The 22,795-nt window shown below is 31.3% G+C and overlaps 1 protein-coding gene across 1 annotated transcript; it reads left to right on the forward strand.

The window, feature by feature from the left end:
• The first annotated feature begins 206 nt into the window (after nucleotides 1-206).
• Nucleotides 207-22,256, forward strand: LOC129220207 (UTP--glucose-1-phosphate uridylyltransferase-like). The gene is made up of 15 exons (XM_054854572.1): nucleotides 207-369; nucleotides 2,847-2,972; nucleotides 3,052-3,159; nucleotides 3,665-3,847; nucleotides 4,783-4,916; nucleotides 5,025-5,093; nucleotides 5,829-5,962; nucleotides 7,127-7,215; nucleotides 8,490-8,558; nucleotides 9,340-9,371; nucleotides 13,865-13,961; nucleotides 14,420-14,498; nucleotides 16,433-16,599; nucleotides 17,287-17,391; nucleotides 21,872-22,256. The coding sequence occupies exons 1-15, from the start codon at nucleotides 343-345 to the stop codon at nucleotides 21,977-21,979; spliced, it is 1,527 nt and encodes a 508-aa protein (XP_054710547.1). The 5' UTR covers nucleotides 207-342; the 3' UTR covers nucleotides 21,980-22,256.
• Nucleotides 22,257-22,795: the final 539 nt, after the last annotated feature.

The following is a 22,795-nucleotide window of genomic DNA, read 5'->3' on the forward strand; positions in this document are numbered from 1 at the left end:
ATGTTTCTCGTTTCGAAAATTTTAAAATCACCAATAATTTCCTCAAAAAAACTCTTTCATAGGAATTATTCAAAATTCGAAACTTAAAGCAACAACTGCCTTGTTTAAAGTGAGTGCTACTTTTTTATTATCACTTTTTCTCAAATATATAGCTTCAAAATATTTTAACTGCAACTGACATTGAGTTTAAACATCATGTTAAAAAATGTGTCTTTCACCTGACATTTGACAGGTCACATTGAATGCCTTATATTATGATATTGTCAAAGCTTCACTAACATTTTTCTTTTAGTGAAAATACAAGTTAAACTATTTTTGAAAACAAAACGAAATACTGTCAAAATGACCTGTCATCTTGAAGTAAAGAATGTAAGTTTTTTCCTATGTTAAAATTTGATGCATAACTACATATCTTTAACATTTCTTTATTTTTGAACTGTTTTAGTAAACAATGTAATGTTTTATTTCTCAGTAAGTAAAACGTTATTCAATTAAAAAAAGGATTAATTATTTCGCCGTTCGCCGGCAACCTCCAGTGAATGTAAGTGATGCTAAAGGTTTTCTTCCATTCATTCTTATAACCCAGTGGCGCCCAACCTACGGCTTACGAAGATGATCCGTGTGGTCCGTTATGTTCAATATTATGAACTGAAAACCAGATTTTAGAACCTTTCAAAACAACCCCGAAACTATCAACTATCACGCTCAGGTTGCAATGCCAAAAAAGTCACTTCTCCATTTCAGTACTGCTGAACTTTTCTTCCGTTTTAGTTTCCTAGATGTAGCAAAATAGTCAACAGATTCAACTTTGAACCTAAACATTTAGAAACTGGTTTCTGAAGTGCAATGCGGTCATTTCTGAAATTTCAAAAGTATTTTTTTTCTGAAAGAGCATGCTTTAAAACATAGGATCCGATCATTTTTTAAGTAATGCGACTAGGTTTAATGTTTTAAAAAAATTACTTAAATCTGTGCGCTTTCATTGTTGACGCTTCTGCCAATGACATCAGAAATGATGAAATGCCTTTCACAGAGCACAATATTTAATTCGCTATTTTACTCAAATGCGTTGGCAACCATATGGTTGATAGCAAGCATAGAGTGCAATATATAATTAGTTTCTTGATTATCATAACATAGAAACGCGGTAGACAGATGCGCCAAAGTACATAATTTGTTACGTCGTAAAGACCACGTCTTATTTTCAAAATATGACATTTTAAAAAATTAATTAAAAATTAAATGTAGGAAAAATTAAAGTTTTTTTTTTCTCGCTCCATGTTTTTTTTTTTTTGCTTATTCTATCAATTTCAGTGACTAAAAGTGGTACTTTTGACTGAAGAAAACAACGCCATTATAGCCTTCACATTCATAAAATAGCCTGAAGTAGTGAAAGCAATAATTATTTGTTGTAATTTTCTTTCTTTTTTTCATGTTTTCTTATATTTTCTAGAATAAATTTAAGTAGGATTAAATTTTAAAGGGTTTTAGCGCCTAGCCTGCAAGATTTATCTTAATACAATGTGTGCCCCTCAGGTAAAAGTGTTAGGCACCACTGTTATAAACCTATGGAAGATCTGTATATTATAAAATAATTATTAGTCTTCCACTCGGGGGGGGGGGGGGGGAGTGAAGTTGAGTTACAGAGGATAAGATCCAGTTCTTTAAGTAGATTAAAGCTAATCTTGAATTTTGGAAAAATTACTATCAGTAGATTTATAGGCTGTAGTAGTTTCAATGTAACAATATTAGAGATTCCAAAATACGTTAGGGCCATGTCTTAGGCAACAAAAGTTTGATGTTAATTAGATTAATGACTCTGAAACTCCCCACAGCTGCACCACTGCTTTGCAGAACTTATAAAGCAGTAAATGGATGATGAACAACTTTCCTGCTTTCTTTCTCTGGCACAGTGGTATAGCTTAGAGGGATCATACCTCCCCCTCCTGTTAAGCTCAAAATGAAATGTATGAAAACACATACAAGATTCTAAAATTGCTCTTTTGGCTTTTAAATTTAAAAATTTCATGTTTTTTCATCCTGTTTTCTACTGGCATTTTTCCAGGTTTCTACTCAGAATGTGTTTTGCAAGTTTGTTTATGGTGCTTTTAAAACCAGTTTCTGATGCATCACCACTTTTCACATGTGGGCGGGGAAGTTTTCAGTCATTCTTTTCCCAAACAGGAGCAGGGATATGCAAATTTAAAAGTGTCTTGTAAGCAAAGCCAATCAGAGTATCCCCTCAGACCAGTACTTGTAGTATTTATGATAGATGTGTCTTGCTTTCAAGACTATTCTCTCAACCAGATGTTCTTAAGCTCATAGTTGTCAATGTTGTTGTAAGAGGCATGGATTTGCATTTGAGTTGTTTAAGCAGAATGTGGTACTTTGGATTTTTTGAGATGCAATTCACTGATGGCTCTTTAACAAGTTTCGCCAAACAATCAAATTGTGAGATTGCAGAGGCATCATTGGTGCTAACCTTTAGCGGAGAACAGCCAGTGCTTCCTATGACTATAAAGTTCTAAAATATTTATTTTCCCTCAAAGTAATTGTATATTTAATTTTATCTTATAAAGCATAAAAGCAAAAAAATCTTTTCCAAGTGCTGCAATCTACCAAAACTGGCAAAATAAGTTTCTTTTTTTCTGAAGTGTGAAAAAAATTAAAGAATTAGCAATGAACTGGGCCATTGATTTTAAAGTGTAGTTGCAACTTGTAAAACTGGCAACTTTTGATGAATATTTCTTTCTTAAAACTGAAATTATTGTGAAAGAACTGCTTAAATTAAGAATAATCAAGAGTTATTGAAAACAAGGAACTAAAAAAAGGATTTTTTCTTTCAGAAATATGGGCATCAAAAGAAAATTAGTGATACAACAGAATTTAAAGAGTTAACTAAAAAAGATGCTGAGATACAACTGGCTCATGAGTTGGAAAAATTGCTTCTAACTTCACCTTCTGAAAGAGAAGTAAGTTAATGCTACTGATAATTGGGTTCTCTGTTTTTATATAAAAATGAAATAAAATTTCCTTTGTTTTTTTCTTTAGAGGTATGAAAGTGAATTTTCTGGTTATCAAAAATTATTTCAACAATTTTTGTTGGGAACTGGACCTTCTTTACAATGGGAAAAAATAGAACCTCTTCCAGTAGATGCAGTATGTAATTATTTATTTATATATATATATATATATATATTTTTTTTTTTTTTTTGCTGACTCTTTCATTCTCAAGCCAATAATTTATCACCAGATCTTTGAAATTGTATAAGCCAGCAATTAATCCTTGGAATTTTAATTGAATGGAAATTACCACTAAGCTGATGGCATATTTCTATAAATTTAATCATTTGTGTGCAGTTAATGCAAAAATAACCATGTTTTTTCTACTAATGATTTATTTTTTTTAATTGAAACTATTTTTCTATTCTGAATTTTAAAACAGAAAAAATCTTGATTTCAAAAAATGTAAGTAGTAACTTTGTTTAACTGAACAGTCATTGATTTATAATTTTCTATTCTTTCAAAATACGGTGACTTGTAAAATAAAAACCAAGCATGCTATGTTGTGCTTTTGTACATCCTTTCTCTTTTTCTTAAATATATCTAAATATTGACTTCATTATTTGTTATTTTGTAATTAAATATTTATTTTGTAACATAGATAAAAGATTATGGTGGCCTTGCTGCACCTGATACAAGTGTAATCAGAGACATGTTGAATAAACTTGTGGTGGTGAAACTGAATGGAGGGCTTGGCACTAGCATGGGTTGTACCGGACCAAAATCTGTCATACCTGTGAGAAATGATTTGACATTTTTAGATTTAACAGTCCAACAAATTGAGGTAACTAGATTTAGTTTGAAAAAAATATAATTGTTTGACTAATGTATTCTGCTGTACACAATTTTAAAAATCAAATAATGTGAGACACAATATCTCATTAGAAATGTCATGCAAGTGTTTTGTAGTTTTTTAACCATTCTTTTTCAGTGCCAAAGAATGAAACTTTTTGATAAACAGAGCCAAAGTTAAATTCTGTTTTTGTAGCTGTCCAGTATTCCAGGACTCCTAAAAACAGAAAGGGTAGTCAAAGAGGACAGGGACACCTGTATAGAGGGTCACTGTGACCTCCAAAAAATTTCCTTGTTTGACAAATTTAAAAAGAATACTGCAACACTGATATTCTTTTATTATTTTATTTTTTAAAATTGTTTTTGGCTATGCTTAATTCTCCTTTTTATTATTGTTATATCTTTGTATATTATCATTCGGTAAATGTTTAGTTTCATTTGGCAAATTGAAAATTTCCCTCCTTTCAAACATTTTAGTTTGGGAACCCCCTGAAAGGAAATATGTTTTAGTTTGAATTTATCAAAATGAAAAATGTTAATGGGTGAAATTTTTGCACTGAAAGCAGGACAAGCAATCATCATTTTAAACTATTCAAATCCTAGGCTAATCTTTAAATCAGGGAAAATTATTACTTTAGTAGTGTTGTGGGCTTTTCAGACAGCCTATCAAAAAAGGCTGTAATGAGTAAAGTGGTAGGTAGTAGTAAGAGAGCCATTAATCTTCACTAAAGAATAATAAATTCACTAGGACCAATTAGTTGGGTTCAGAGCTAGTTGCTGGTCAGAGCATTTGTTCTTGTGTTCCCTTACACTGAAGTAAGAGTTCTCTGTTATTCGGAAATAAATAAAACACTATATGTTATAAAAACTAGATTTTGTCTCCTTATTTTTTACAAATGTTATAATTTGTTGCATTTTTTCTAACAGCATTTGAATAATACCTATGATGCAAACGTTCCTCTAGTTCTTATGAATTCATTTAATACGGAAGAAGATACTCAAAAGGTTTTAAGAAAGTATCGAGGATTCAGGATAAAAATCCACACATTTACTCAAAGCAAGTAAGAAGCTGTTTTAGTAAATTTTATTAATGTCATGAAAAAACTCATTTGTGTAAAAGTGAACAATGCCTTGCAAAACAAAATTTATGTTTTACTTTTTTAATGTAGATATCCAAGAATAAACAAAGAGAGTCTTATGCCAATAGCTTATTCCCTTGAAGATGATGATCCAGAATCGTAAGATATTTTAGTTATAATTCTGTTATCTTTATTGCTCAATACTTTAAATTTTTACAAATTGTTCTCTGCTCGATTTTTATGCCTAGTTTGTATTTTTAAAAATTAAAAACTTAGTGTTTAGTAAGTTCAGTATTTTATAAAACTTATAATATTTTGTTTCAAAATTTTAATTACTATTAATTTGATTTTAAAACCTAAAATATTATATCCATTATGCGGTAAACACTTTACTTTGACAACTATCTATTAAAAGTTTTTTTTATTGTGAGACATTTCCTAACAAAACATTTTTCTTCAGAAATATCACCAGGCAATGCCACTTTTAAGACTTCAATTTTCATTTTTATCTTTTTTGAAAGAAATACGCACAAACTTCCAAGCAAAACTTCCAGAGACTTCTATATATTCTGTTACAAGTTCAATTCCTAACAGTCCCCCCCGCCCCACCCCTATTTGTTTTTTGAATTCACCCATAGAAGAATTGTATACTAGTCAAAAATGATATTTAAAAAATGCTTGTCTTTTTTATTTTGTTGATGCTTGTTATAAATAACTAGAAAATCTGTTTTGCTTTCAAAAATAGAAAAATCATGCCAATCTGCACAAATATTTATATTGTGTTCTAACTCGATTTCTTCTAAATTGTTTTATTTTACCAATTGGATATATGTGTTTAAGTTAGCACAATTTTTTCTTCCAAACGAATAATCTATGCAATCATTATTTTTGCAGTTGGTATCCACCAGGTCATGGAAATTTTTATGATGCGTTTTACAGTTCAGGATTATGTGAAATGTTTCTAAAAGAAGGTCGAGAATTCTGTTTTATTTCGAACATTGATAATTTAGGAGCTACTGTTGATATTAATATCCTTTGCAAATAATTTTTTTGCAATAATTTTTGTAGTTTTTTAATAAATCATTTTGCTACGCTATCAAAAATGTACAATGTCATGTATAGATTTTTCATCAATTGTTTTATTTAAGGTTAAATTAGGTTTTTATCATTTAAATTGTGTTTTTGAAAATATAATTTTAAACCCCTTTCTTAGAAAAAGACACACAATTGAGATTAACTAAATGAGTTCTTTAAGATCAACATATATCAGGGTGCCGCTCCACAGGGCAACCTGGAAAAGCAGGAGAAATATAGGGAATTAAAAAATCAATGAAAAAAAAGGGAAACTACAGGGAATTTTGAAAATTTCATCAAACACCTAGAAAATACAGGGAATTGTATTTTTTTTTTTTCCTTTTCAAATTGCAAAATTCAATGCCCAAATTTTTTAACTACAAAAAAGTAATAATAAAGTAATAAATAATATAAAATAAAAAATGGTTATTTTACTTTTAAGGTTTTAATTTTTATTTAAAGCAAGTACTAAAATGTTAATAATCATAAAAACAATTTTTTTTGTTTTATTTGAGATGCATATTAAGTTTCATTCTAATTTAATTAGAGAGCATGAGATTACTTATCAGTATTTATCATTCTGTTTAACTTATGCATTTTTAACCTAATAGGCACCAAATAATGAATGGTTTGGAAAAGTCTTTTTTTTTTTACAAAGTCAAACATAAATATTCAGTAAACATACTATTATTTCAGTCTTAATGAATTCTCAACTTCTCCTTAGTTTTATTTATTTTTTCCTGTGATGAAACTATCTGGATATTAATGTTCTGTACTGTGTTTGTTCATTGTTTGTAGTGCTGCATTATTCATACAGGGAAACCACATTGAGTGGCAACCCTATGTGATTTTAATGCATATCTCGGAAAAAACTCTCAAAAACTGACTAAAATAAAACAGCAATTCTTCCTTGAGACTCTTTAAAAATGTTTATTTATTCACTAATGAAACTCAGTGCATGCACATAAAATAGTTTTATTAAATATAGTCAAAGAGAGAAAACCTTGTGCATTAGTTTAATATATGTTTTCTAGTATTTTTTAAAAATATGTGTTTCAATGTTATGATCGCAGTTCTTGAGAATTTATAAGTAATGAAACTTCCTTAATCAGAATTAGATATTCTTAATTCTTTGATTAATCCTTCTAAACAACCATCACCGGAGTTTGTTATGGAAGTTACTGATAAAACAAATGCTGATGTGAAAGTAGGTATCCATAAACACCTTTACTATTCTTTAATTTGAACTTGCAGTAAACTATTGATTATCCAGCTTAATGAGAAAATGAAGAATCTTGGAAGCGGCTGTGTGCTATGTATTTTTTAATCATGTTTTACACATGCAGCCCACATAGTTATCAAAAAAAAAATTTTTTTTGCATAAGATGAGCGTTTTCATTTATTCAAAATTCAGATAGACAAAGGAATTTGAGTATTAATAAACAGTTAAATAAAAGTTACTCATTCTTCTATAGTTTGGCTTATGCTTTACATTAATGTTTTGCTTAACTTGTAACTCTATGATCTCTGTACATATTGAATTGGTCTTAAAGTGTACAACTTCTATTTTTAATATCATAACGGAGTAGTAAAATGAGTAAACATTTATAGAACACTAGCCTGTTTGGATTTCTCGTTAATCTACCATCTTTTCCATTACATTAGGCCGGATAGTCTATAGTCTACTGTACTATATTTTGCGATATCTTACACTCAATAAGCATGCATTTATTACATTTAATTTGCTCATTTTGATGTTTGTAAATTATTTACACTGTCTGCCATCTAAGGCTCATTAGAACAGGTGAGGGATCTGAGACTTCACACTTAACAAATGAGTCACATAAACTTACATTTTCCTTTTTGACTTTAGGATTGATCATGTAGATTCAAGTTTTTGGCTCAATTTTCAGTATGCTGTTTTATTTTTGGTTTCATATTCATTACGTTATTTTTTCTTGGTACCGTTACTATTGGTCAATTGTGGTGTTCTATTAATGTCAGTAAATTATTTTGTAAAGTATTGTAAGAAGTCACTTTAAAAAAACAGCAATACCTCTAAGCCGTGCATTCTTGTTTATTTAATTCCCCTAAAAATTGCCTGGAAACTGAGAAAGGCCGAGCAGATTTTTCCCAAATGTTAAGTATTAAGATCTCCCCACCCCTCAACTCACGCACATATACATGAAATTGAAAATTCAGCTTAACTTTTGGTTAATTAACTTGAAGTAATCAAACTGAGCCCAAAGCCTGTTGCTAGTTTGTACTTTTGTATTTATAGATTATCTTCATTTCTTTTCCCTTTACCAACAAGATCAGGAAAATTCTTATTTTGCAATTTTTCATAAAGTTCTTTTAGTGCCAAATATTTTTAAAGCAATTTAATAAATTAAAGAGTATCTTATTTTTAATACCAGTTGTTTCAGAAGTCTGATAATAATACTAAATAAAAATATTTTAATCAATTTTTTCTCCTCATAGGGTGGTACTCTTATCCAATATGAAGGCAAATTAAGATTGCTTGAAATAGCCCAAGTACCAAAAGATCATGTAAGATTCTTTCAAATTGTACCTTTAAAATCTGTTTTATAATAGTATGTGATCTTTAAGTGCTTGACTAACAGTAATAAAAGTTATAAGATATTTTTAAAAGGTTATAGTTTAAAACATAAAATTCATGTGTATCATTTGTTAAATTTATGTCATTAATGTATTCATCATTGGCTACCGATCTCTCTTTCTAAAAGATTACTTGGAAAGTAAGCGGCTGATTTGAGCTGCTCTTAAAACTGACAATTGAGAATACTTTTTCATGCTTTGTGCCTCATAGTATATTAAAATGAATTTTTTAAAAAATGGTTTTCTAGTAAGAATTAGGCTAACAGTCGTATAACATATATGATGTGTTTCGTGTAGCTATTGAGGTCAACTTTGTTTTTTGTTTTTTTTGTATGTGCATACATTCTGCTGTAGACTATAGACACTTTTCAGAGTAATTTCATGAGGATAGATAAATAATATCTTCATTTTTATGCAGGCACCATAGATAAAAATCACCTGAAACGGATTTAACTCTTGAATAAATGAAAAAAGCATTCCCTTTAAGTACCAAACTGAAGCAAAAATATTTTTATATATTACCAGTGATGCTATTTTCGTCTTTGCTTGAGCCTAAAATTTATTTTGCTAAAACAAATGGCAACTTTTTTTTTCAAATTGGAGTTGCCATTGTTTCATCCAGTAAAAGCACTATTGAATGTCCTACTTTGTGTGACTTTTATAAATATGTATGGGTGCAAAAAAATCATTTATTAATGTTTTTATTTTTCAGGTTGATGAATTTAAAAGTGTAAAAAAATTTAAGTATGTATTTGAAAATCATTTGTTCTGTACATAAGTATGTGTTATGTTTTATTAATACAGTCGGACCCCAATTTAGTGAATTTATCAGGGCCGAAACTTTGATTTGTTAAATCAGGGTTATTCGTAATATCGGGGTGTGGAAAAAAAATTGCACTTTATCTAAAAGCCCTAATAAGGGACTACGCTTAAATATCCAAAAGAAGAACGTTTACACTTTTTGTTCAGCATTCCACGAATTATTACACACCATTTAATTTGAAATTTTAAAGTACTGAGTAATAGATGTTTGACAATTTCCTTGATATTTGACTCGAAATAGTTCTCTTTCAACTTTATAAAGAGAAGAAAATACTGTGTCATTTACAGCCTGCTGCATGAAGCATGAGATACGTTTTTAGTTCCCAGGCCATGTAAGGCATTTGAAAAAGCAACAGTTTTAATGGAAGTTTCATCATCGCTTTCTGCATCAGAATCGCTAATCATTGGTTGTCCCTCACCCTTCAAAAATTGCCGATTCCAATAAAATTCTTTTTCTGCTTCAACAACACGGATATGTCATTTGGAAAACAGTCCAGTATTTCCTAACTCAAATTAAAAAAACAAAATTTTTGACTGTCCAAATAGTTCGTTTGATCGAGGTTTATTTTTTGTTAAATAGGGGTTTTTGCCGTCATGTAGTCGGGAAAACATAAAAATTCGCTAAATCGTGAAATTCGTTATACAGAGGTTCGTTAAATCAGGGTCCGACTGTAATATAAAAATTAGTAATATTATTCATTAGAAATTTCCTGATAGAAATCCTTTTTTTTTTAACATTTCTCTCTTCTGGCTCAGAGTCAATATTATTTCTGTAGCAGGGGTCGAAGTAGTCCTATATTTCCTATATTTTCAAAAAAAGCCTCAAAATCGTCCTATATTTCCTATATTTTTCAAAAATGTCGTATATTTCCTATATTCTCGTTTTATACCATATATATCTTTTAAAAAGAACTGTAAATAAACTTTCTGACATCGGAGTTTTCGCTAAAAGTACGTGCCCAAACGAATTTCAAATTAAAAAACTCAAATGGCTAAATTCTGCAACAGGCATCTTCTCTCATTAGCTACAGCAATGTGACGTCACTCTATAGTGGGTGGAGTTTCGAGAACTAGTGCTGGTTTTAGTATAGTATGGTATATTTGGTTTTAGAATTTTGCATTTGGGAGGGGGGGGGGGCAACAACCGTTTTGTTTTCCAGCATGGTTTTTGTTTTTGTTGGTATATTTTTGTGTTCGGTGTAGTTTCTGATCGGAGTGTTCTAATTTTCTTTTTGCAATCTTTTCTTTTTGTGGAATTTTGGGATCGTGGAATGGTTAGTTCCTTATGATGTTAAAACGTAGTTTGTTGTAATAAATGGAATTATAATGGCGAAATCACATCGCTTAACAACATTTCGTGTGGAGTTGTTGAACCAGGAGGACATTAATTCTTCAAATTTTGGTGCATGGTGCACTAAAGGAAAAGATAATTTTACCACTTTTTGCCATTTTTGCAACTTTTCAGTGCCCATAAACAATAGTGGATTTTCGCAATTGAGCCAGCATGCTAAAACATTCAAGCATAAAGAAAACTCTGAAAAACGTCAGAAGGATCCTTCCCAAGCTCTGTTTGTTCTTAATACAAAAGGTACAAAGGAGGGGGGGTGGTAAAGGGTTCAGTTTAGATATAAAATCTAAGAGCAGTGGAATTAGTACTTGGGTCATGAGTGATGAAGAAAAAATAAAAATTATCTTTGTTCAAATTTTGGTTAGTTATTTAGTCTGTAAAGTACACTTTTTCAAAAATAATTCTTTCAACTACATGAAAGTCATTATAGATGTAAGGTATTTTGTTTGAAGTCTTTTTTAAACAAAATCATTGATAAGAATAACTGAATAATATATGATATGCATTATTTCTTTTTTCTTAGCAAAAATATTCATATAATGTGGCCTATATTTGTCCTATATTTTTTGTGCAAAATGTCCTATGTGTGACAAGTCGGTCACTTCTACCCCTGCTGTAGTCAGTCTTAAAGCTTGATCAGACCCCGAAGTGGTTTTTTGAGGGGGAAAAGTAGGAAATAAGGAATCAAAAATTAAAAAAGTAGGAAAAGTAGGAAAAAAATCGCTTAAAAAAAGTAGGAAAAAATAGGAAAAGATACGACTACACGCACGTCAAGACGACTGACTATCATTAGCATGGAAAATAAACTAGCGGAAACAAAGATAGTAATTACAAAAATATGAAAATAAAATCTAAACAAAGAAACACCTTTCACCAATACAGTAATAAAATTTTTAAGTGTGAAAGAATAAAATGCAATATAGCGATCACAAAAAAAAAAAAATAAATAAATAATAAAAACTCCTATTTTGGTTCAATAAAACCATTTTTGTTTCAGATTTGTTTTGTCAAAAACGAAAACATTCCTCCAAGAGCATCCATTTATCATTTAAAAATACTATCACTTTCAGCTCCTGTTATCATAAACTATGATACAAAAGCAAAGCAAATATTAAATTAGTTTTAGTCAAAAATAATCAGCAGTTGACATGCATTCTTGCATAATCAGAGGCAGATGTTTGAATTTGAAAAAAAAAAGGAAAAGACTGAAAATTCAGAACTAAAATAAATGTGTTCTTAAATATGGGACATAAAATTTATAACAAAATAATTAAACTAAATAAATAACGAAATAAGTCAACTAAAGGGTTTGTACTATGTTATGTATTTTTAGCATTCAACATACATTTTTGTTTCAGGCACGTCATTTATGGGGGTCAATTTCTCCCCTCCCTGGCTTTGGAAAATTAATGCTTAGCTATACATGTTTGTGCTTTTTTTTTTTAAATTTTTTTTTATAAAATTTGCATTCAGTATACATTCGATACATCCTTCGCTAGCAACCTCCGGGGGGGGGGGGAGGGAATCAAAGTGATGAGTCAGTTCTAATTTTAATCAAGCAATAAAAACGAATATTGTTTTAATGGTTTGATTTTTACCTCCTTGTTCCAACATTTTTTTGTCACGAAAATAAAAGGAAACATCCATGCATGGTAAACATAACATTTTCATCAAAGACAAAGATCAGTTACTAATGTTTCTATGTGCATAAAAGGGAAGGCAAATAGTTTATCTCAATCCTCACCATACAATAAAAATATTCATTCGGAAATTGTTCACGAAATTGAGAGTGAGGGGGGGGGGGAAGCACCTGGCATCAAATGCCTGCATATATCTCTTTCTCCCTCCCTCCCTTTGATCAGGCGCAATAAGTACAATAACTTACAGTAGATACGCCGCATCAGCATAATTGCCACACCCTGAAAAGAGTAAGAGTCTGTCAAAAAAAATTTTAAATGCTCAGGAATGTCGCATTGAAAGAAACACAGCACATAAAAATGATGAGCAACTCTTCGATATTGATGATATATCAGAGTAGAAAATACCCATTAAAAAGAAAAAAAATGCATATTAGTTTGTAGCTCTATCCCCCAACTTTTAAAAATGTGAAGAAATAAAAACAAAAGATTGCATTTAAATTGATTTCCGATTCTTCTCCAAAAATCGGGAACGCTTTGCCCATCCAGGTTTTGCTGCTTTTTTTTGCAAATACACTCTTTGCAAGGAAAGAAAATGAAATTTTATAATCATGTTTACGATTTAGAATGAACAATAATCCTATTTATGTACGAAAAAAGTTTCCGCGATTATTTTTGAAGTGGTCCGTTTTTTGCGAATTTCTGTTAGATGTCGCTTTTATGTTGTACTAACATCAACAAAATATGTACAGTATACAAGTTTTTCATTTTTTGCTTCCTTATGTCCTTTTAAGGTTTTACATTGCCTTTCTGTTTAAATGGAGCTCCATTTCACTTGTAATCATACAAAAGTATTGGCGAATAGGAAATTCGGTTTTTCCTGCATTTTTTGAACAGTCGGCCATTTACTTTAATTAAAGCTTCTAATTGATAGGTAAATAATATATAATTGCATCAGAATGTGCCAGTATCTTTTTTTTTAGTTTCATTAATACAGTAGGACTGAAGTCGGGGCGATAAAAAGAAAAGTCGATCATAAACGTCGGACGTCAAAAAAAGTCACTTATAAAAATTTAACTTTTAAACACACAAAGGCCGTAGGGCCATAGCATTCCTTCCAGAAATTACTATAGTCATTCAATTAAAAGCTAAGGATCCGTTTGTTCCTTTTACTTTTCAAAATCAAAACATGCAGAAAATTATCGGCGCGGCATTGTAAAAATAAGAATCAATGCACAATTAGAAGTGCTATACTAAAGAAAGAAAAAGTAGGGGAAAAAAGGAAAAAGTAGGAAAATAAGGAGAGAACTCTAAAAAGTAGGAAAAATAAGAACTCTTCGGGGTCTGCTTGATATATTATTTGATTAATGAATTATTAAAGCTGCATTGTAAATCTATTCCTGTATTTATATCATGGTATTGTATTTTAGAATCTTTAACACAAACAATTTGTGGATAAAATTAGAAGGCATATCACGGTTGGTTACAGGAAAAGGATTAGATATGGAGATTATTATCAATCATAAGGTAATTTTCAAATCTGGATGGAATATTTGCTTTTTTGGGTTTTGTACTAACATTGGCATTTTGTGAAGAAAAAATTAAATAGCTTTTGAAAGTTATCCTTTCATTTTTCCTTCCATTTTTGTTAACAAAAATACTTCTCTCTTTGTTTGTTCTTATGCGGACTCTTGGTGTTTGTTTTCTACTAATTTCTTCAAAACTGAATTTATTTTTACTTAGTTTTATTATTAGATGAATGATTATGTAGTGCATGATTTTGTTTCATTTAGTTCATACCGTATTTGCTCTAAACTATATAAGTAGTAATGGCTTGAATATATTTATTAATGAGATTTCTTACTTTAATGTCTTTCAGTTTTCTATGAAACTGATTTTGTTTATTTATCACTTGAATTGGTTTTATTTAAAAAGAATAGCTATTCTTTATTGAAGGAAAATTTATTTAAAGTTACTTTTTCCAGCACTTAGACAGTGGGGAAAATATCATACAATTAGAAACAGCTGCTGGTGCTGCAATGAAAGACTTCAATGGTGCTATTGGTAAGTTTCAGAATAGGGAAGTTTTCGATTTTTCAATTTTATTTTTATATGATAGAGTAACATGTATGAACATCATAGGTGAAAAAATTTTTGCGATACGATAAGTAGTTTTTTTTAAATTGATTTTTAAAGTTCAAGCGCCTGTGACGTCAGATGGCATAGGAAGTGACGTCCGATAGGAGAGAAACGCTAGCGAACCGGTTCCCATGTCATGGGAGAAATCGAAGAACGTGCATCGACTTCGAAGATGAAACGTAAAAGGCTTATCTCCTCGCGTTTCTGGAACATTAAACCTCTCATCCTCTCGGAAATATTCGAATATCATCATTGATGTTACACGAGGAAGATTATTTAGATTGTGCTTTAACGAATCCGACCTCCATAGTGTGTTCAAAAGGATTATTGAATTTCTAAAAAATAAAAATATCAGCGCGCTCAAAATGTCCCTAGCGAAAACAAGGGATCTTCGGCGGAAGGCTGCCCATTCGTGCCCCGTGACGTAGGCTCGTGACGTTTCAGAAGAGCGCACTTTTGCGCGTGGATTTTTAAAAATTCATTAAAAAATCAACCACGGTGTTTTAAAATTCGGCGATGGTGAATTTTTTAGTTTTGAGGGTCAATTAATAATATGCAATAGCGAAAATATGAACATTTAATAGGTTGCAACTTCCCTATTGTTTTTAAAAAGTGTCACAATAATTTTAAAGGAATCTTTTTTTTTTCTTCTGAATGTAGTAAATTTTTTTGTAGTTTAAATCAAAAAAAAACTTATAATTCATTTAGTAAATTTTAATGTTATCAATTATTGATCTGATTGTTTAGCAAAAAGAGCTAAAAGATTGGTTGGCGGTATTTTCGACTACAATTCAGTTTGCTACTAGAAATATCAAATTCACTTTTAGTATTAAGTACCTTTACAGTTTGTATGTTTTATTACAATATAAGAGGAAGGGAAAATTTGATGAAATGAGTAGATAAAGTCATCAGTTATGGTGAATGGAAAGGTACAAAGATAAATATTTGGTCTTCATTAAAAGTTAGACTATTGATAGGCATAGAACTATGTTAAAGTCTCCAAAATATTTTGATTTAATGTATTATTACCTGCATTCTATTGTCTGCGTGCTATAGCATGCAGAAAACGGAATTTGCTCGGACTAGAGTTTCAAAAGTCCCTTGAAAATATGTTCCTTATTAAATTCTGGTCAAAATTGTATCATTAACTAAATTTGGAAGCATTTTGATGAGCTTGGATATTGCCAGCACAAATGCAATCAATTTAGTGCAGAAAGTGCAATTTGTCTCTGTTGGTTGCTACTAACTGAACCAAATCTAGTTGTGATAACATGAGTCTACTCAAATACAGTATACAATTTAAAACTTTTTATAAATTTGTTTTGGTGTTCTTAAAGTACTGGTTTGAAGTCAAATTTTCATGAATAGTCAATAAATGCTACAAGAAACATGTACTTATTCAGTTCACATTGAATATTATACACATTGAATACTTCAAAAGTTTCTTTTGTTTTGAAGTATTCAATGTGTAGAGTAGCAAAAATCAATGTATTTAAACTATGTATTCAATACATTGAATATGTAGTAATTTTGCTCTACACATATTCAATATGTAGAGAAAAACAATCTACACATTGTAATTGAAGAAATTTCAACTTTTCTTTTGTAGCCTTTTTAAGCCTTCTTATTTCTAGTAGTTTTCACCCAACATAATATGCAAAACAGAAAGGTTAAAATATCTTGAAATTGTTATAGAAAATTGTTATAGTTTCCCCTGAAAGTTCATCTGATTAAAAAGCTTGTATTGAATACAAAAACAATTTCCACAGTACATGAATCAAATTCCTATCTGGTTCATGATATTTTGGTCTCATTTCATTTTCTGCAGCCTTCTTAGAAGTTTAATAAATTCTTTGCAGGTATCAATGTGCCAAGAAGTCGTTTTCTTCCTGTGAAAAAAACTTCAGATCTCCTTCTAGTCAAAAGCAACTTGTACGCTATGCAGAATGGCACCCTCATCATGAATCCACTCAGAGCATTCCCAACTGTTCCTTTAGTCAAGTTGGGAGATAATCACTTTTCAAAGGTGAACAATTTCTGCTTCCATTTACCTAAGAATACTTTGAATAAGTTCTAATTTAAATATTCTGCACCATCACAAATAAAGGTTGCTTTGAAGTAAGATTTTTTTGGTTCTGAAATACTGATCACATGGAATAATTGTAATTGAAACATTAACTACTGTTGGGAAATTGGGTTTTTAGTTTCATATTTCAATGCAACTGATCTTTTCTAAAAAGAAAATTAGGAAAAAATGTTTTTAAAAATGTTACTAAAGCAGAAAAGTACAAAAATATTTCTTTCAGGTTTTTTGCTCTTGCAAAGAACTCATTTTCAATGCAAACCAAATTATGGGTGCCCATGCCGAACTGAAGTTTCAATAAAGATTCTTTGTAACTGTAATTTAGCATTAGAAGCTTTAAAATGTTTTTACTTTTGCAAAAAACGCTATAGTACCTTAGATAGTGCTTCAAAAAATATTTTGCCCATGAAAATCTGCAGAACTAAAAAAAAAAGTGTTGAATGTTTTTTTCCCTCTTAAACTTCTATAAAAACCAGTATGGCACAGTTGTAATTTAAGGTTTTGATTTACAATTGTAACGGTGGAAAAATCTGTAATTACATAAGTCTAAAACAATATGCTAAATAATAGTTCAGTTTTCTTTAGTAATAGAAATTATTAAAAATACCTGGTTCTCTTTTTTAAATTCAGATTCGACAATTTTTGGGGAGATTTGCTAGCATACCGGATATGCTTGAGTTGGATCATCTCACCGTCTCTGGGGATGTTACCTTTGGAAAAGATGTATCATTAAAGGTAAACTGTGCATAAACTATAGTGTGGTAGTGATTTAACATTTAATAAAGCTTTGAGTTATTATATGTTGTGTACTCTGAACTTTTCAAAAATTTTAAGTGTTTTCCTTGATACTTTTGAGTGCTCAATGACACTCATACTAAATTTTCTAAACCTTAATTCATCTTGAACTAAAAAAAAAAAAAATCAGAAATGGTGACTGACGTAATATTGAAACAAATTAAATGCAACTTTTGTTCATTAAACATAAAAGAAAAAAGTTAAAGGAATAAAACCTGTAGTTCAGCAAACTTTAAATTTAGAGATTCAAATTTAATTCACAACTCTTCCTTGCTATTGAGTGTTCCAAGAACTTGTTATTCTCTAGTTCAATGGACTTTAAAGGAAGGACTGGTGCAAGGGAAGGGCGATGGGGTTGATCGAGCTCTTCCTTGAGCCGAGATGCAAGAACTTAATAAATCAAAAAGATTGTTTCCCCGTTAAAGTTTATTTGATAAATACGTGAAAAGGTTAGGAGGAGATTAGAAAAACTCTGCACTATTCACCACCAGACTTTGATATGCCACTGCCACCTTTTACTAATTTTGTTACAATATTAACTCATTATAGACCAAGAGCTGACCCCTGCTGCTCCACTCCTATTAGTCAAAGCGCAATGTTATATAGCCTATAGCCTTCTCAATAAATGGACTATTCAACACAAAATGAATTTTTCAGTTCGAACCCGTCGTCCCTGTAGACCAAGAGCTGAGCCCCCAAAACACGGTTTATCTGTTTTATGGCGGGTGGCCGGTTAAAATAATAAAAAAATGTGATTAAAAATTTTGGCTCTAATCCCCCCCCCCCTCCGCCCACTATTTTCGGGTCACACGCTGCATGGGTGGTTGAAAGGTCAAAATAAAAGAAAAATATTAACATAAGTGAAATGGCTAAAAAGTATATAATAACATTAAATTAATTAAAAAAAACCACGTAGCAAATCTCCCCTCCAGCTATGTTGGGGCGAATGTGGGAGTCCCCCCCCCCCAGAAGTGAATATCGATTGTTAAAATTAAAAAAAAAAATCACTTTCGTGGGGCTGGGGGTGGGGAACTTTACAGGGTATTTGTTTCATTATTTTGATTTCCAAAAAATCTCCCCCCCCCCAGTAACTATGGGTAAATTTGTCAAAAAAAAAGTTTTTTGCTTCTCTTTATTTGGTCCGAGTCCAGTACTATTCGAACTTTCCCATGACCTCTTAAATTGTAAAAAACAATTGCAATTATTTATTCTGTAAAAAAAACACGTAGAAAATCCCCCCCCCCCTGCTATGTTAGGGTGAACTTGTTGCCCCCCAGGAGTGAATTATCGATTGATTAAATAAAAAAAAAAGATTACTTTCGTAGAGAGGAGGGATTTTCTCAGAGTTTACATTTGATTGTAGCAGGAAAAAAAATCCCCCCCCCCAAAAAAAATATTTTTAATTTAAATTAGAAATTTTGAAATATTTTTCAAAATGAAAGGAAGCAATTCAGCGTCCGTACATCTGCTTCTACCATTGTGTGCTCAGTATGAAAAGAATGAAGGGGAAAGTATACGCCTGTGATGATTTCTTCTTGCTGTTTCGAGGGCAGTTTCGTCAGTGATCAACTGTAGTCAACACAGTGAAGTCGTTATAGCTGTTGGTTTTTCTTTTCGGAGCACGCTGTACCGCATCCTTAAACTGAAAACGTAAAAAAATCCTTTTTTCAAAAATATATTTTGATGTTTTTATATTATGAGTGTTTTAAAGGGTAATTTTAAGTGTAGCCAGCCACCAGATAAAAGATAATGTTTTGACAGAAACTTTATTTGAAGGAATAAAAGTTTCAAAGATTCGAAAACACTGAAAACCGAAATTCCGTGATTTAGATTTTTCCGAGTTCTTAACAGAAGCAGATTTATATCATCGAGATTGCAGGAACATTTTTATCAAACTAGATAGACACTATCACAACCAATATGCTGAAGGTAAATAAATCTATATGAATTTCCAAATTATTATTTTAAAAATTCATTTAACGCATCGGATTAACGCATTAACATTTACAAGTAAAAAAGTCGTTATTGCAATTTTAACATAAAATCACTTTTGTTTGTGAAATAAACTCATAATTACTGGGGTAGGGGGAGATTTTTTTTTTGTAATTAAAACAATTAAATGTATACTCTAGAGATAATATACTAAATTATCTTTTATCTGGTGGCTGGCTACACTTAAAATTACCCTTTAAAACACTTATAATATAAAAACAGCAAAATTTATTTTTGAAAAAAGGATTTTTTTACGTTTTCAGTTTAAGGATGCGGTACACTGTGCTCCGAAAAGAAAAACCAACAGCTATAACGACTTCACTGTGTTGGCTACAGTTGATCACTGACAAAACTGCCCTCGAAACAGCAAGAAGAAATCATCACAGGCGTATACTTTCCCCTTCATTCTTTTCATGCTGAGCACACAATGGTAGAAGCAGATGTACGGACGCTGAATTGCTTCCTTTCATTTTGAAAAATATTTCAAAATTTCTAATTTAAATTAAAAACATTTTTTTTTTGGGGGGGGGGGATTTTTTTTCCTGCTACAATCAAATGTAAACTCTGAGAAAATCCCTCCTCTCTACGAAAGTAATCTTTTTTTATTTAATCAATCGATAATTCACTCCTGGGGGGCAACAAGTTCGCCCTAACATAGCTGGGGGGGGGATTTTCTACGTGTTTTTTTTACAGAATAAATAATTGCAATTGTTTTTTACAATTTAAGAGGTCATGGGAAAGTTCGAATAGTACTGGACTCGGACCAAATAAAGAGAAACAAAAGACTTTTTTTTTGACAAATTTACCCATAGTTACTGGGGGCGGGGAGATTTTTTGGAAATCAAAATAATGAAACAAATACCCTGTAAAGTTCCCCATCCCCAACCCCACGGAAGTGATTTTTTTTTTAATTTTAACAATCGATATTCACTTCTGGGGGGGGGGACTCCCACATTCGCCCCAACATAGCTGGAGGGGAGATTTGCTACGTGGTTTTTTTAAATTAATTTAATGTTATTATATACTTTTTAGCCATTTCACTTATGTTAATATTTTTCTTTTATTTTGACCTTTCATCCACCCATGCAGCGTGTGACCCGAAAATAGTGGGCGGAGGGGGGGGGATTAGAGCCAAAATTTTTAATCACATTTTTTTATTATTTTAACCGGCCACCCGCCATAAAACAGATAAACCGTGTTTTGGGGGCTCAGCTCTTGGTCTACAGGGACGACGGGTTCGAACTGAAAAATTCATTTTGTGTTGAATAGTCCATTTATTGAGAAGGCTACAGGCTATATAACATTGCGCTTTGACTAATAGGAGTAGACCAGCAATAAGAAATGTAATGAAAGCGAGAAAATTTATATAATTGTATAAAATGCTTGGAACGCCGAATACACGTACATTTTTGAGGTAGACCGTGCAACGCCTGGCAATGCATCTAGCAGATTCATAATTGCTGGGGAGGAGATATTTTGTTTTGCAATTAAATGTATACTCTGTAAAATTCCCTCCACGTAAGTGATCATTTATTTTTAATTTAATTAATCGACAATTCATCCCTGGGGGGAGGGGCACCACGTTGTAAAACTGCGCACCGCGTAGCAACCCCCTCCATAGGTGTGGGGGGAGGGGATTGCTACGAGTTTTTTTTTAATGAAAAAACGTTCCAACTTTGGGTTTTTTTTTTTTTTGCAACTTAAACAGTCATGCGTAAGTTCGAATAATACTCGACTTGAACCAAATAAAGAGGAATAAAAAAAAATTTTTTTTGACAAATTGACCCATAGTTACTGGGGGGGAATTTTTTTTGGCAATCAAAATAATGAAACTAATACCCTGTAAAATTCCCCCCCACGAAAGTGATCATTTTTTTTTAAGTTTAATAATCGATACTTTACCCCTGGGGGGCACCACGTTCGCCCCAACATAGCTGGGGGGGGAATTCGCTACGGGTTTTTTCTTATTAATTTAATGCTATTATATAGTTTTTAGCCATTTAACTCATCACTTTGATATTTTTCATTTTTTTGACCTTTCACCCACCCACGCAGCCGTTTGACCCAAAATTAGTGGGGGGGATTCGAGCCAAAGTTTTAAATTGCATTTTTTTATTATTTTAACCGGCCACAAGCCATAAAAGAGATAAATCGTGTTTTGGGGGGTCAGCTCTTGGTCTATTAGTATAACCCCTTTTACTAATGAGTTAACATTGTGCTCTTATTACTTGATAAATCAAAAAAAATCCCGGATAAATTTTTTCATTAGTTGGGGGAAAGGTAGGAGAGGATTAAAAAAACTCTGCGCCATGCACCACCCAACTTTGCTATGCCACTGCCGTTATAGAACCCATAATTGTTTCCAATTATTTTATTAAGCTGTGAACATAACCATAATTTTTTAACTATTGTAAATTTTATTTTTCAGGGAACTGTGATAGTCATTGCAAATCATGGAGATAGGATAGACATACCCCCTGGATCCATCTTAGAAAATAAAATTGTGTCTGGGAATCTCAGAATACTCGATCATTAGAAAGATTGTATATATTTTAACTAAGAAATATGTGAACTTTATTTATTACCCATTCATATGTTAACGAAATGTCATTAACTGTTTTGAATTCATTTGACTTTTAGAATTTCATTATGTTTCTGTTTTGTTATAACATCAAGAGTTTAATATGTGAAAGTTATTCTTGTTACAACTAATCATTCTTTTATTTAAATTTTTAAATGATATTTTTTTTTAGCATTAATGCAATTGTTTTTAAAAAAAAATCACTGTAGTTTTAAAATTCAATAAATTTTGTTTGCACAAATGTAGTACAGTTGCATGATTTATTATTATTATTATTCTGCAGATAATTGTACAACCATATTTATTTTTACTTTCTGGTACAAAGTGCAGAGTGTAACCAAAAAGATTTCACTCAAATTTTTGTCTAAATTTCCACTCCTAAATAGATTTTAAGTAGTTTTTTTCAGTTCTTCCACACACACACACACCTACAAGCGTGGACAACCCTAATATCCATTTTGACCAATGTCAATGGCCCTGGCTGTGCCATTGAAATTTTTAAGGGGTGTTTCAAGAGGTATTCTTTTTTTTAGAGGGGAATCTAGCTCTTGGGGTTTTGGGAGGGTGGGGGGGGGGTGCCTTTGCTCCTGGAGTGATTGGCACCTCTGGCAAATTGAAACACTTTAAGTTTGCATGGATTTAATGGAATTGCACTCAGTCATTTACTACTGATAGTCTGTTCATTAGATAATACACCTTTTCCATGCCAGGTAGATCTTTACCGTAAATAAGTTTTAAAAGAAAAAAAAACTTACTCTCGTTGTTTTACCT

This window comes from Uloborus diversus, chromosome 4, assembly GCF_026930045.1.
Source record: "Uloborus diversus isolate 005 chromosome 4, Udiv.v.3.1, whole genome shotgun sequence".
Classification (NCBI taxonomy): Eukaryota; Metazoa; Arthropoda; class Arachnida; order Araneae; family Uloboridae; genus Uloborus; species Uloborus diversus.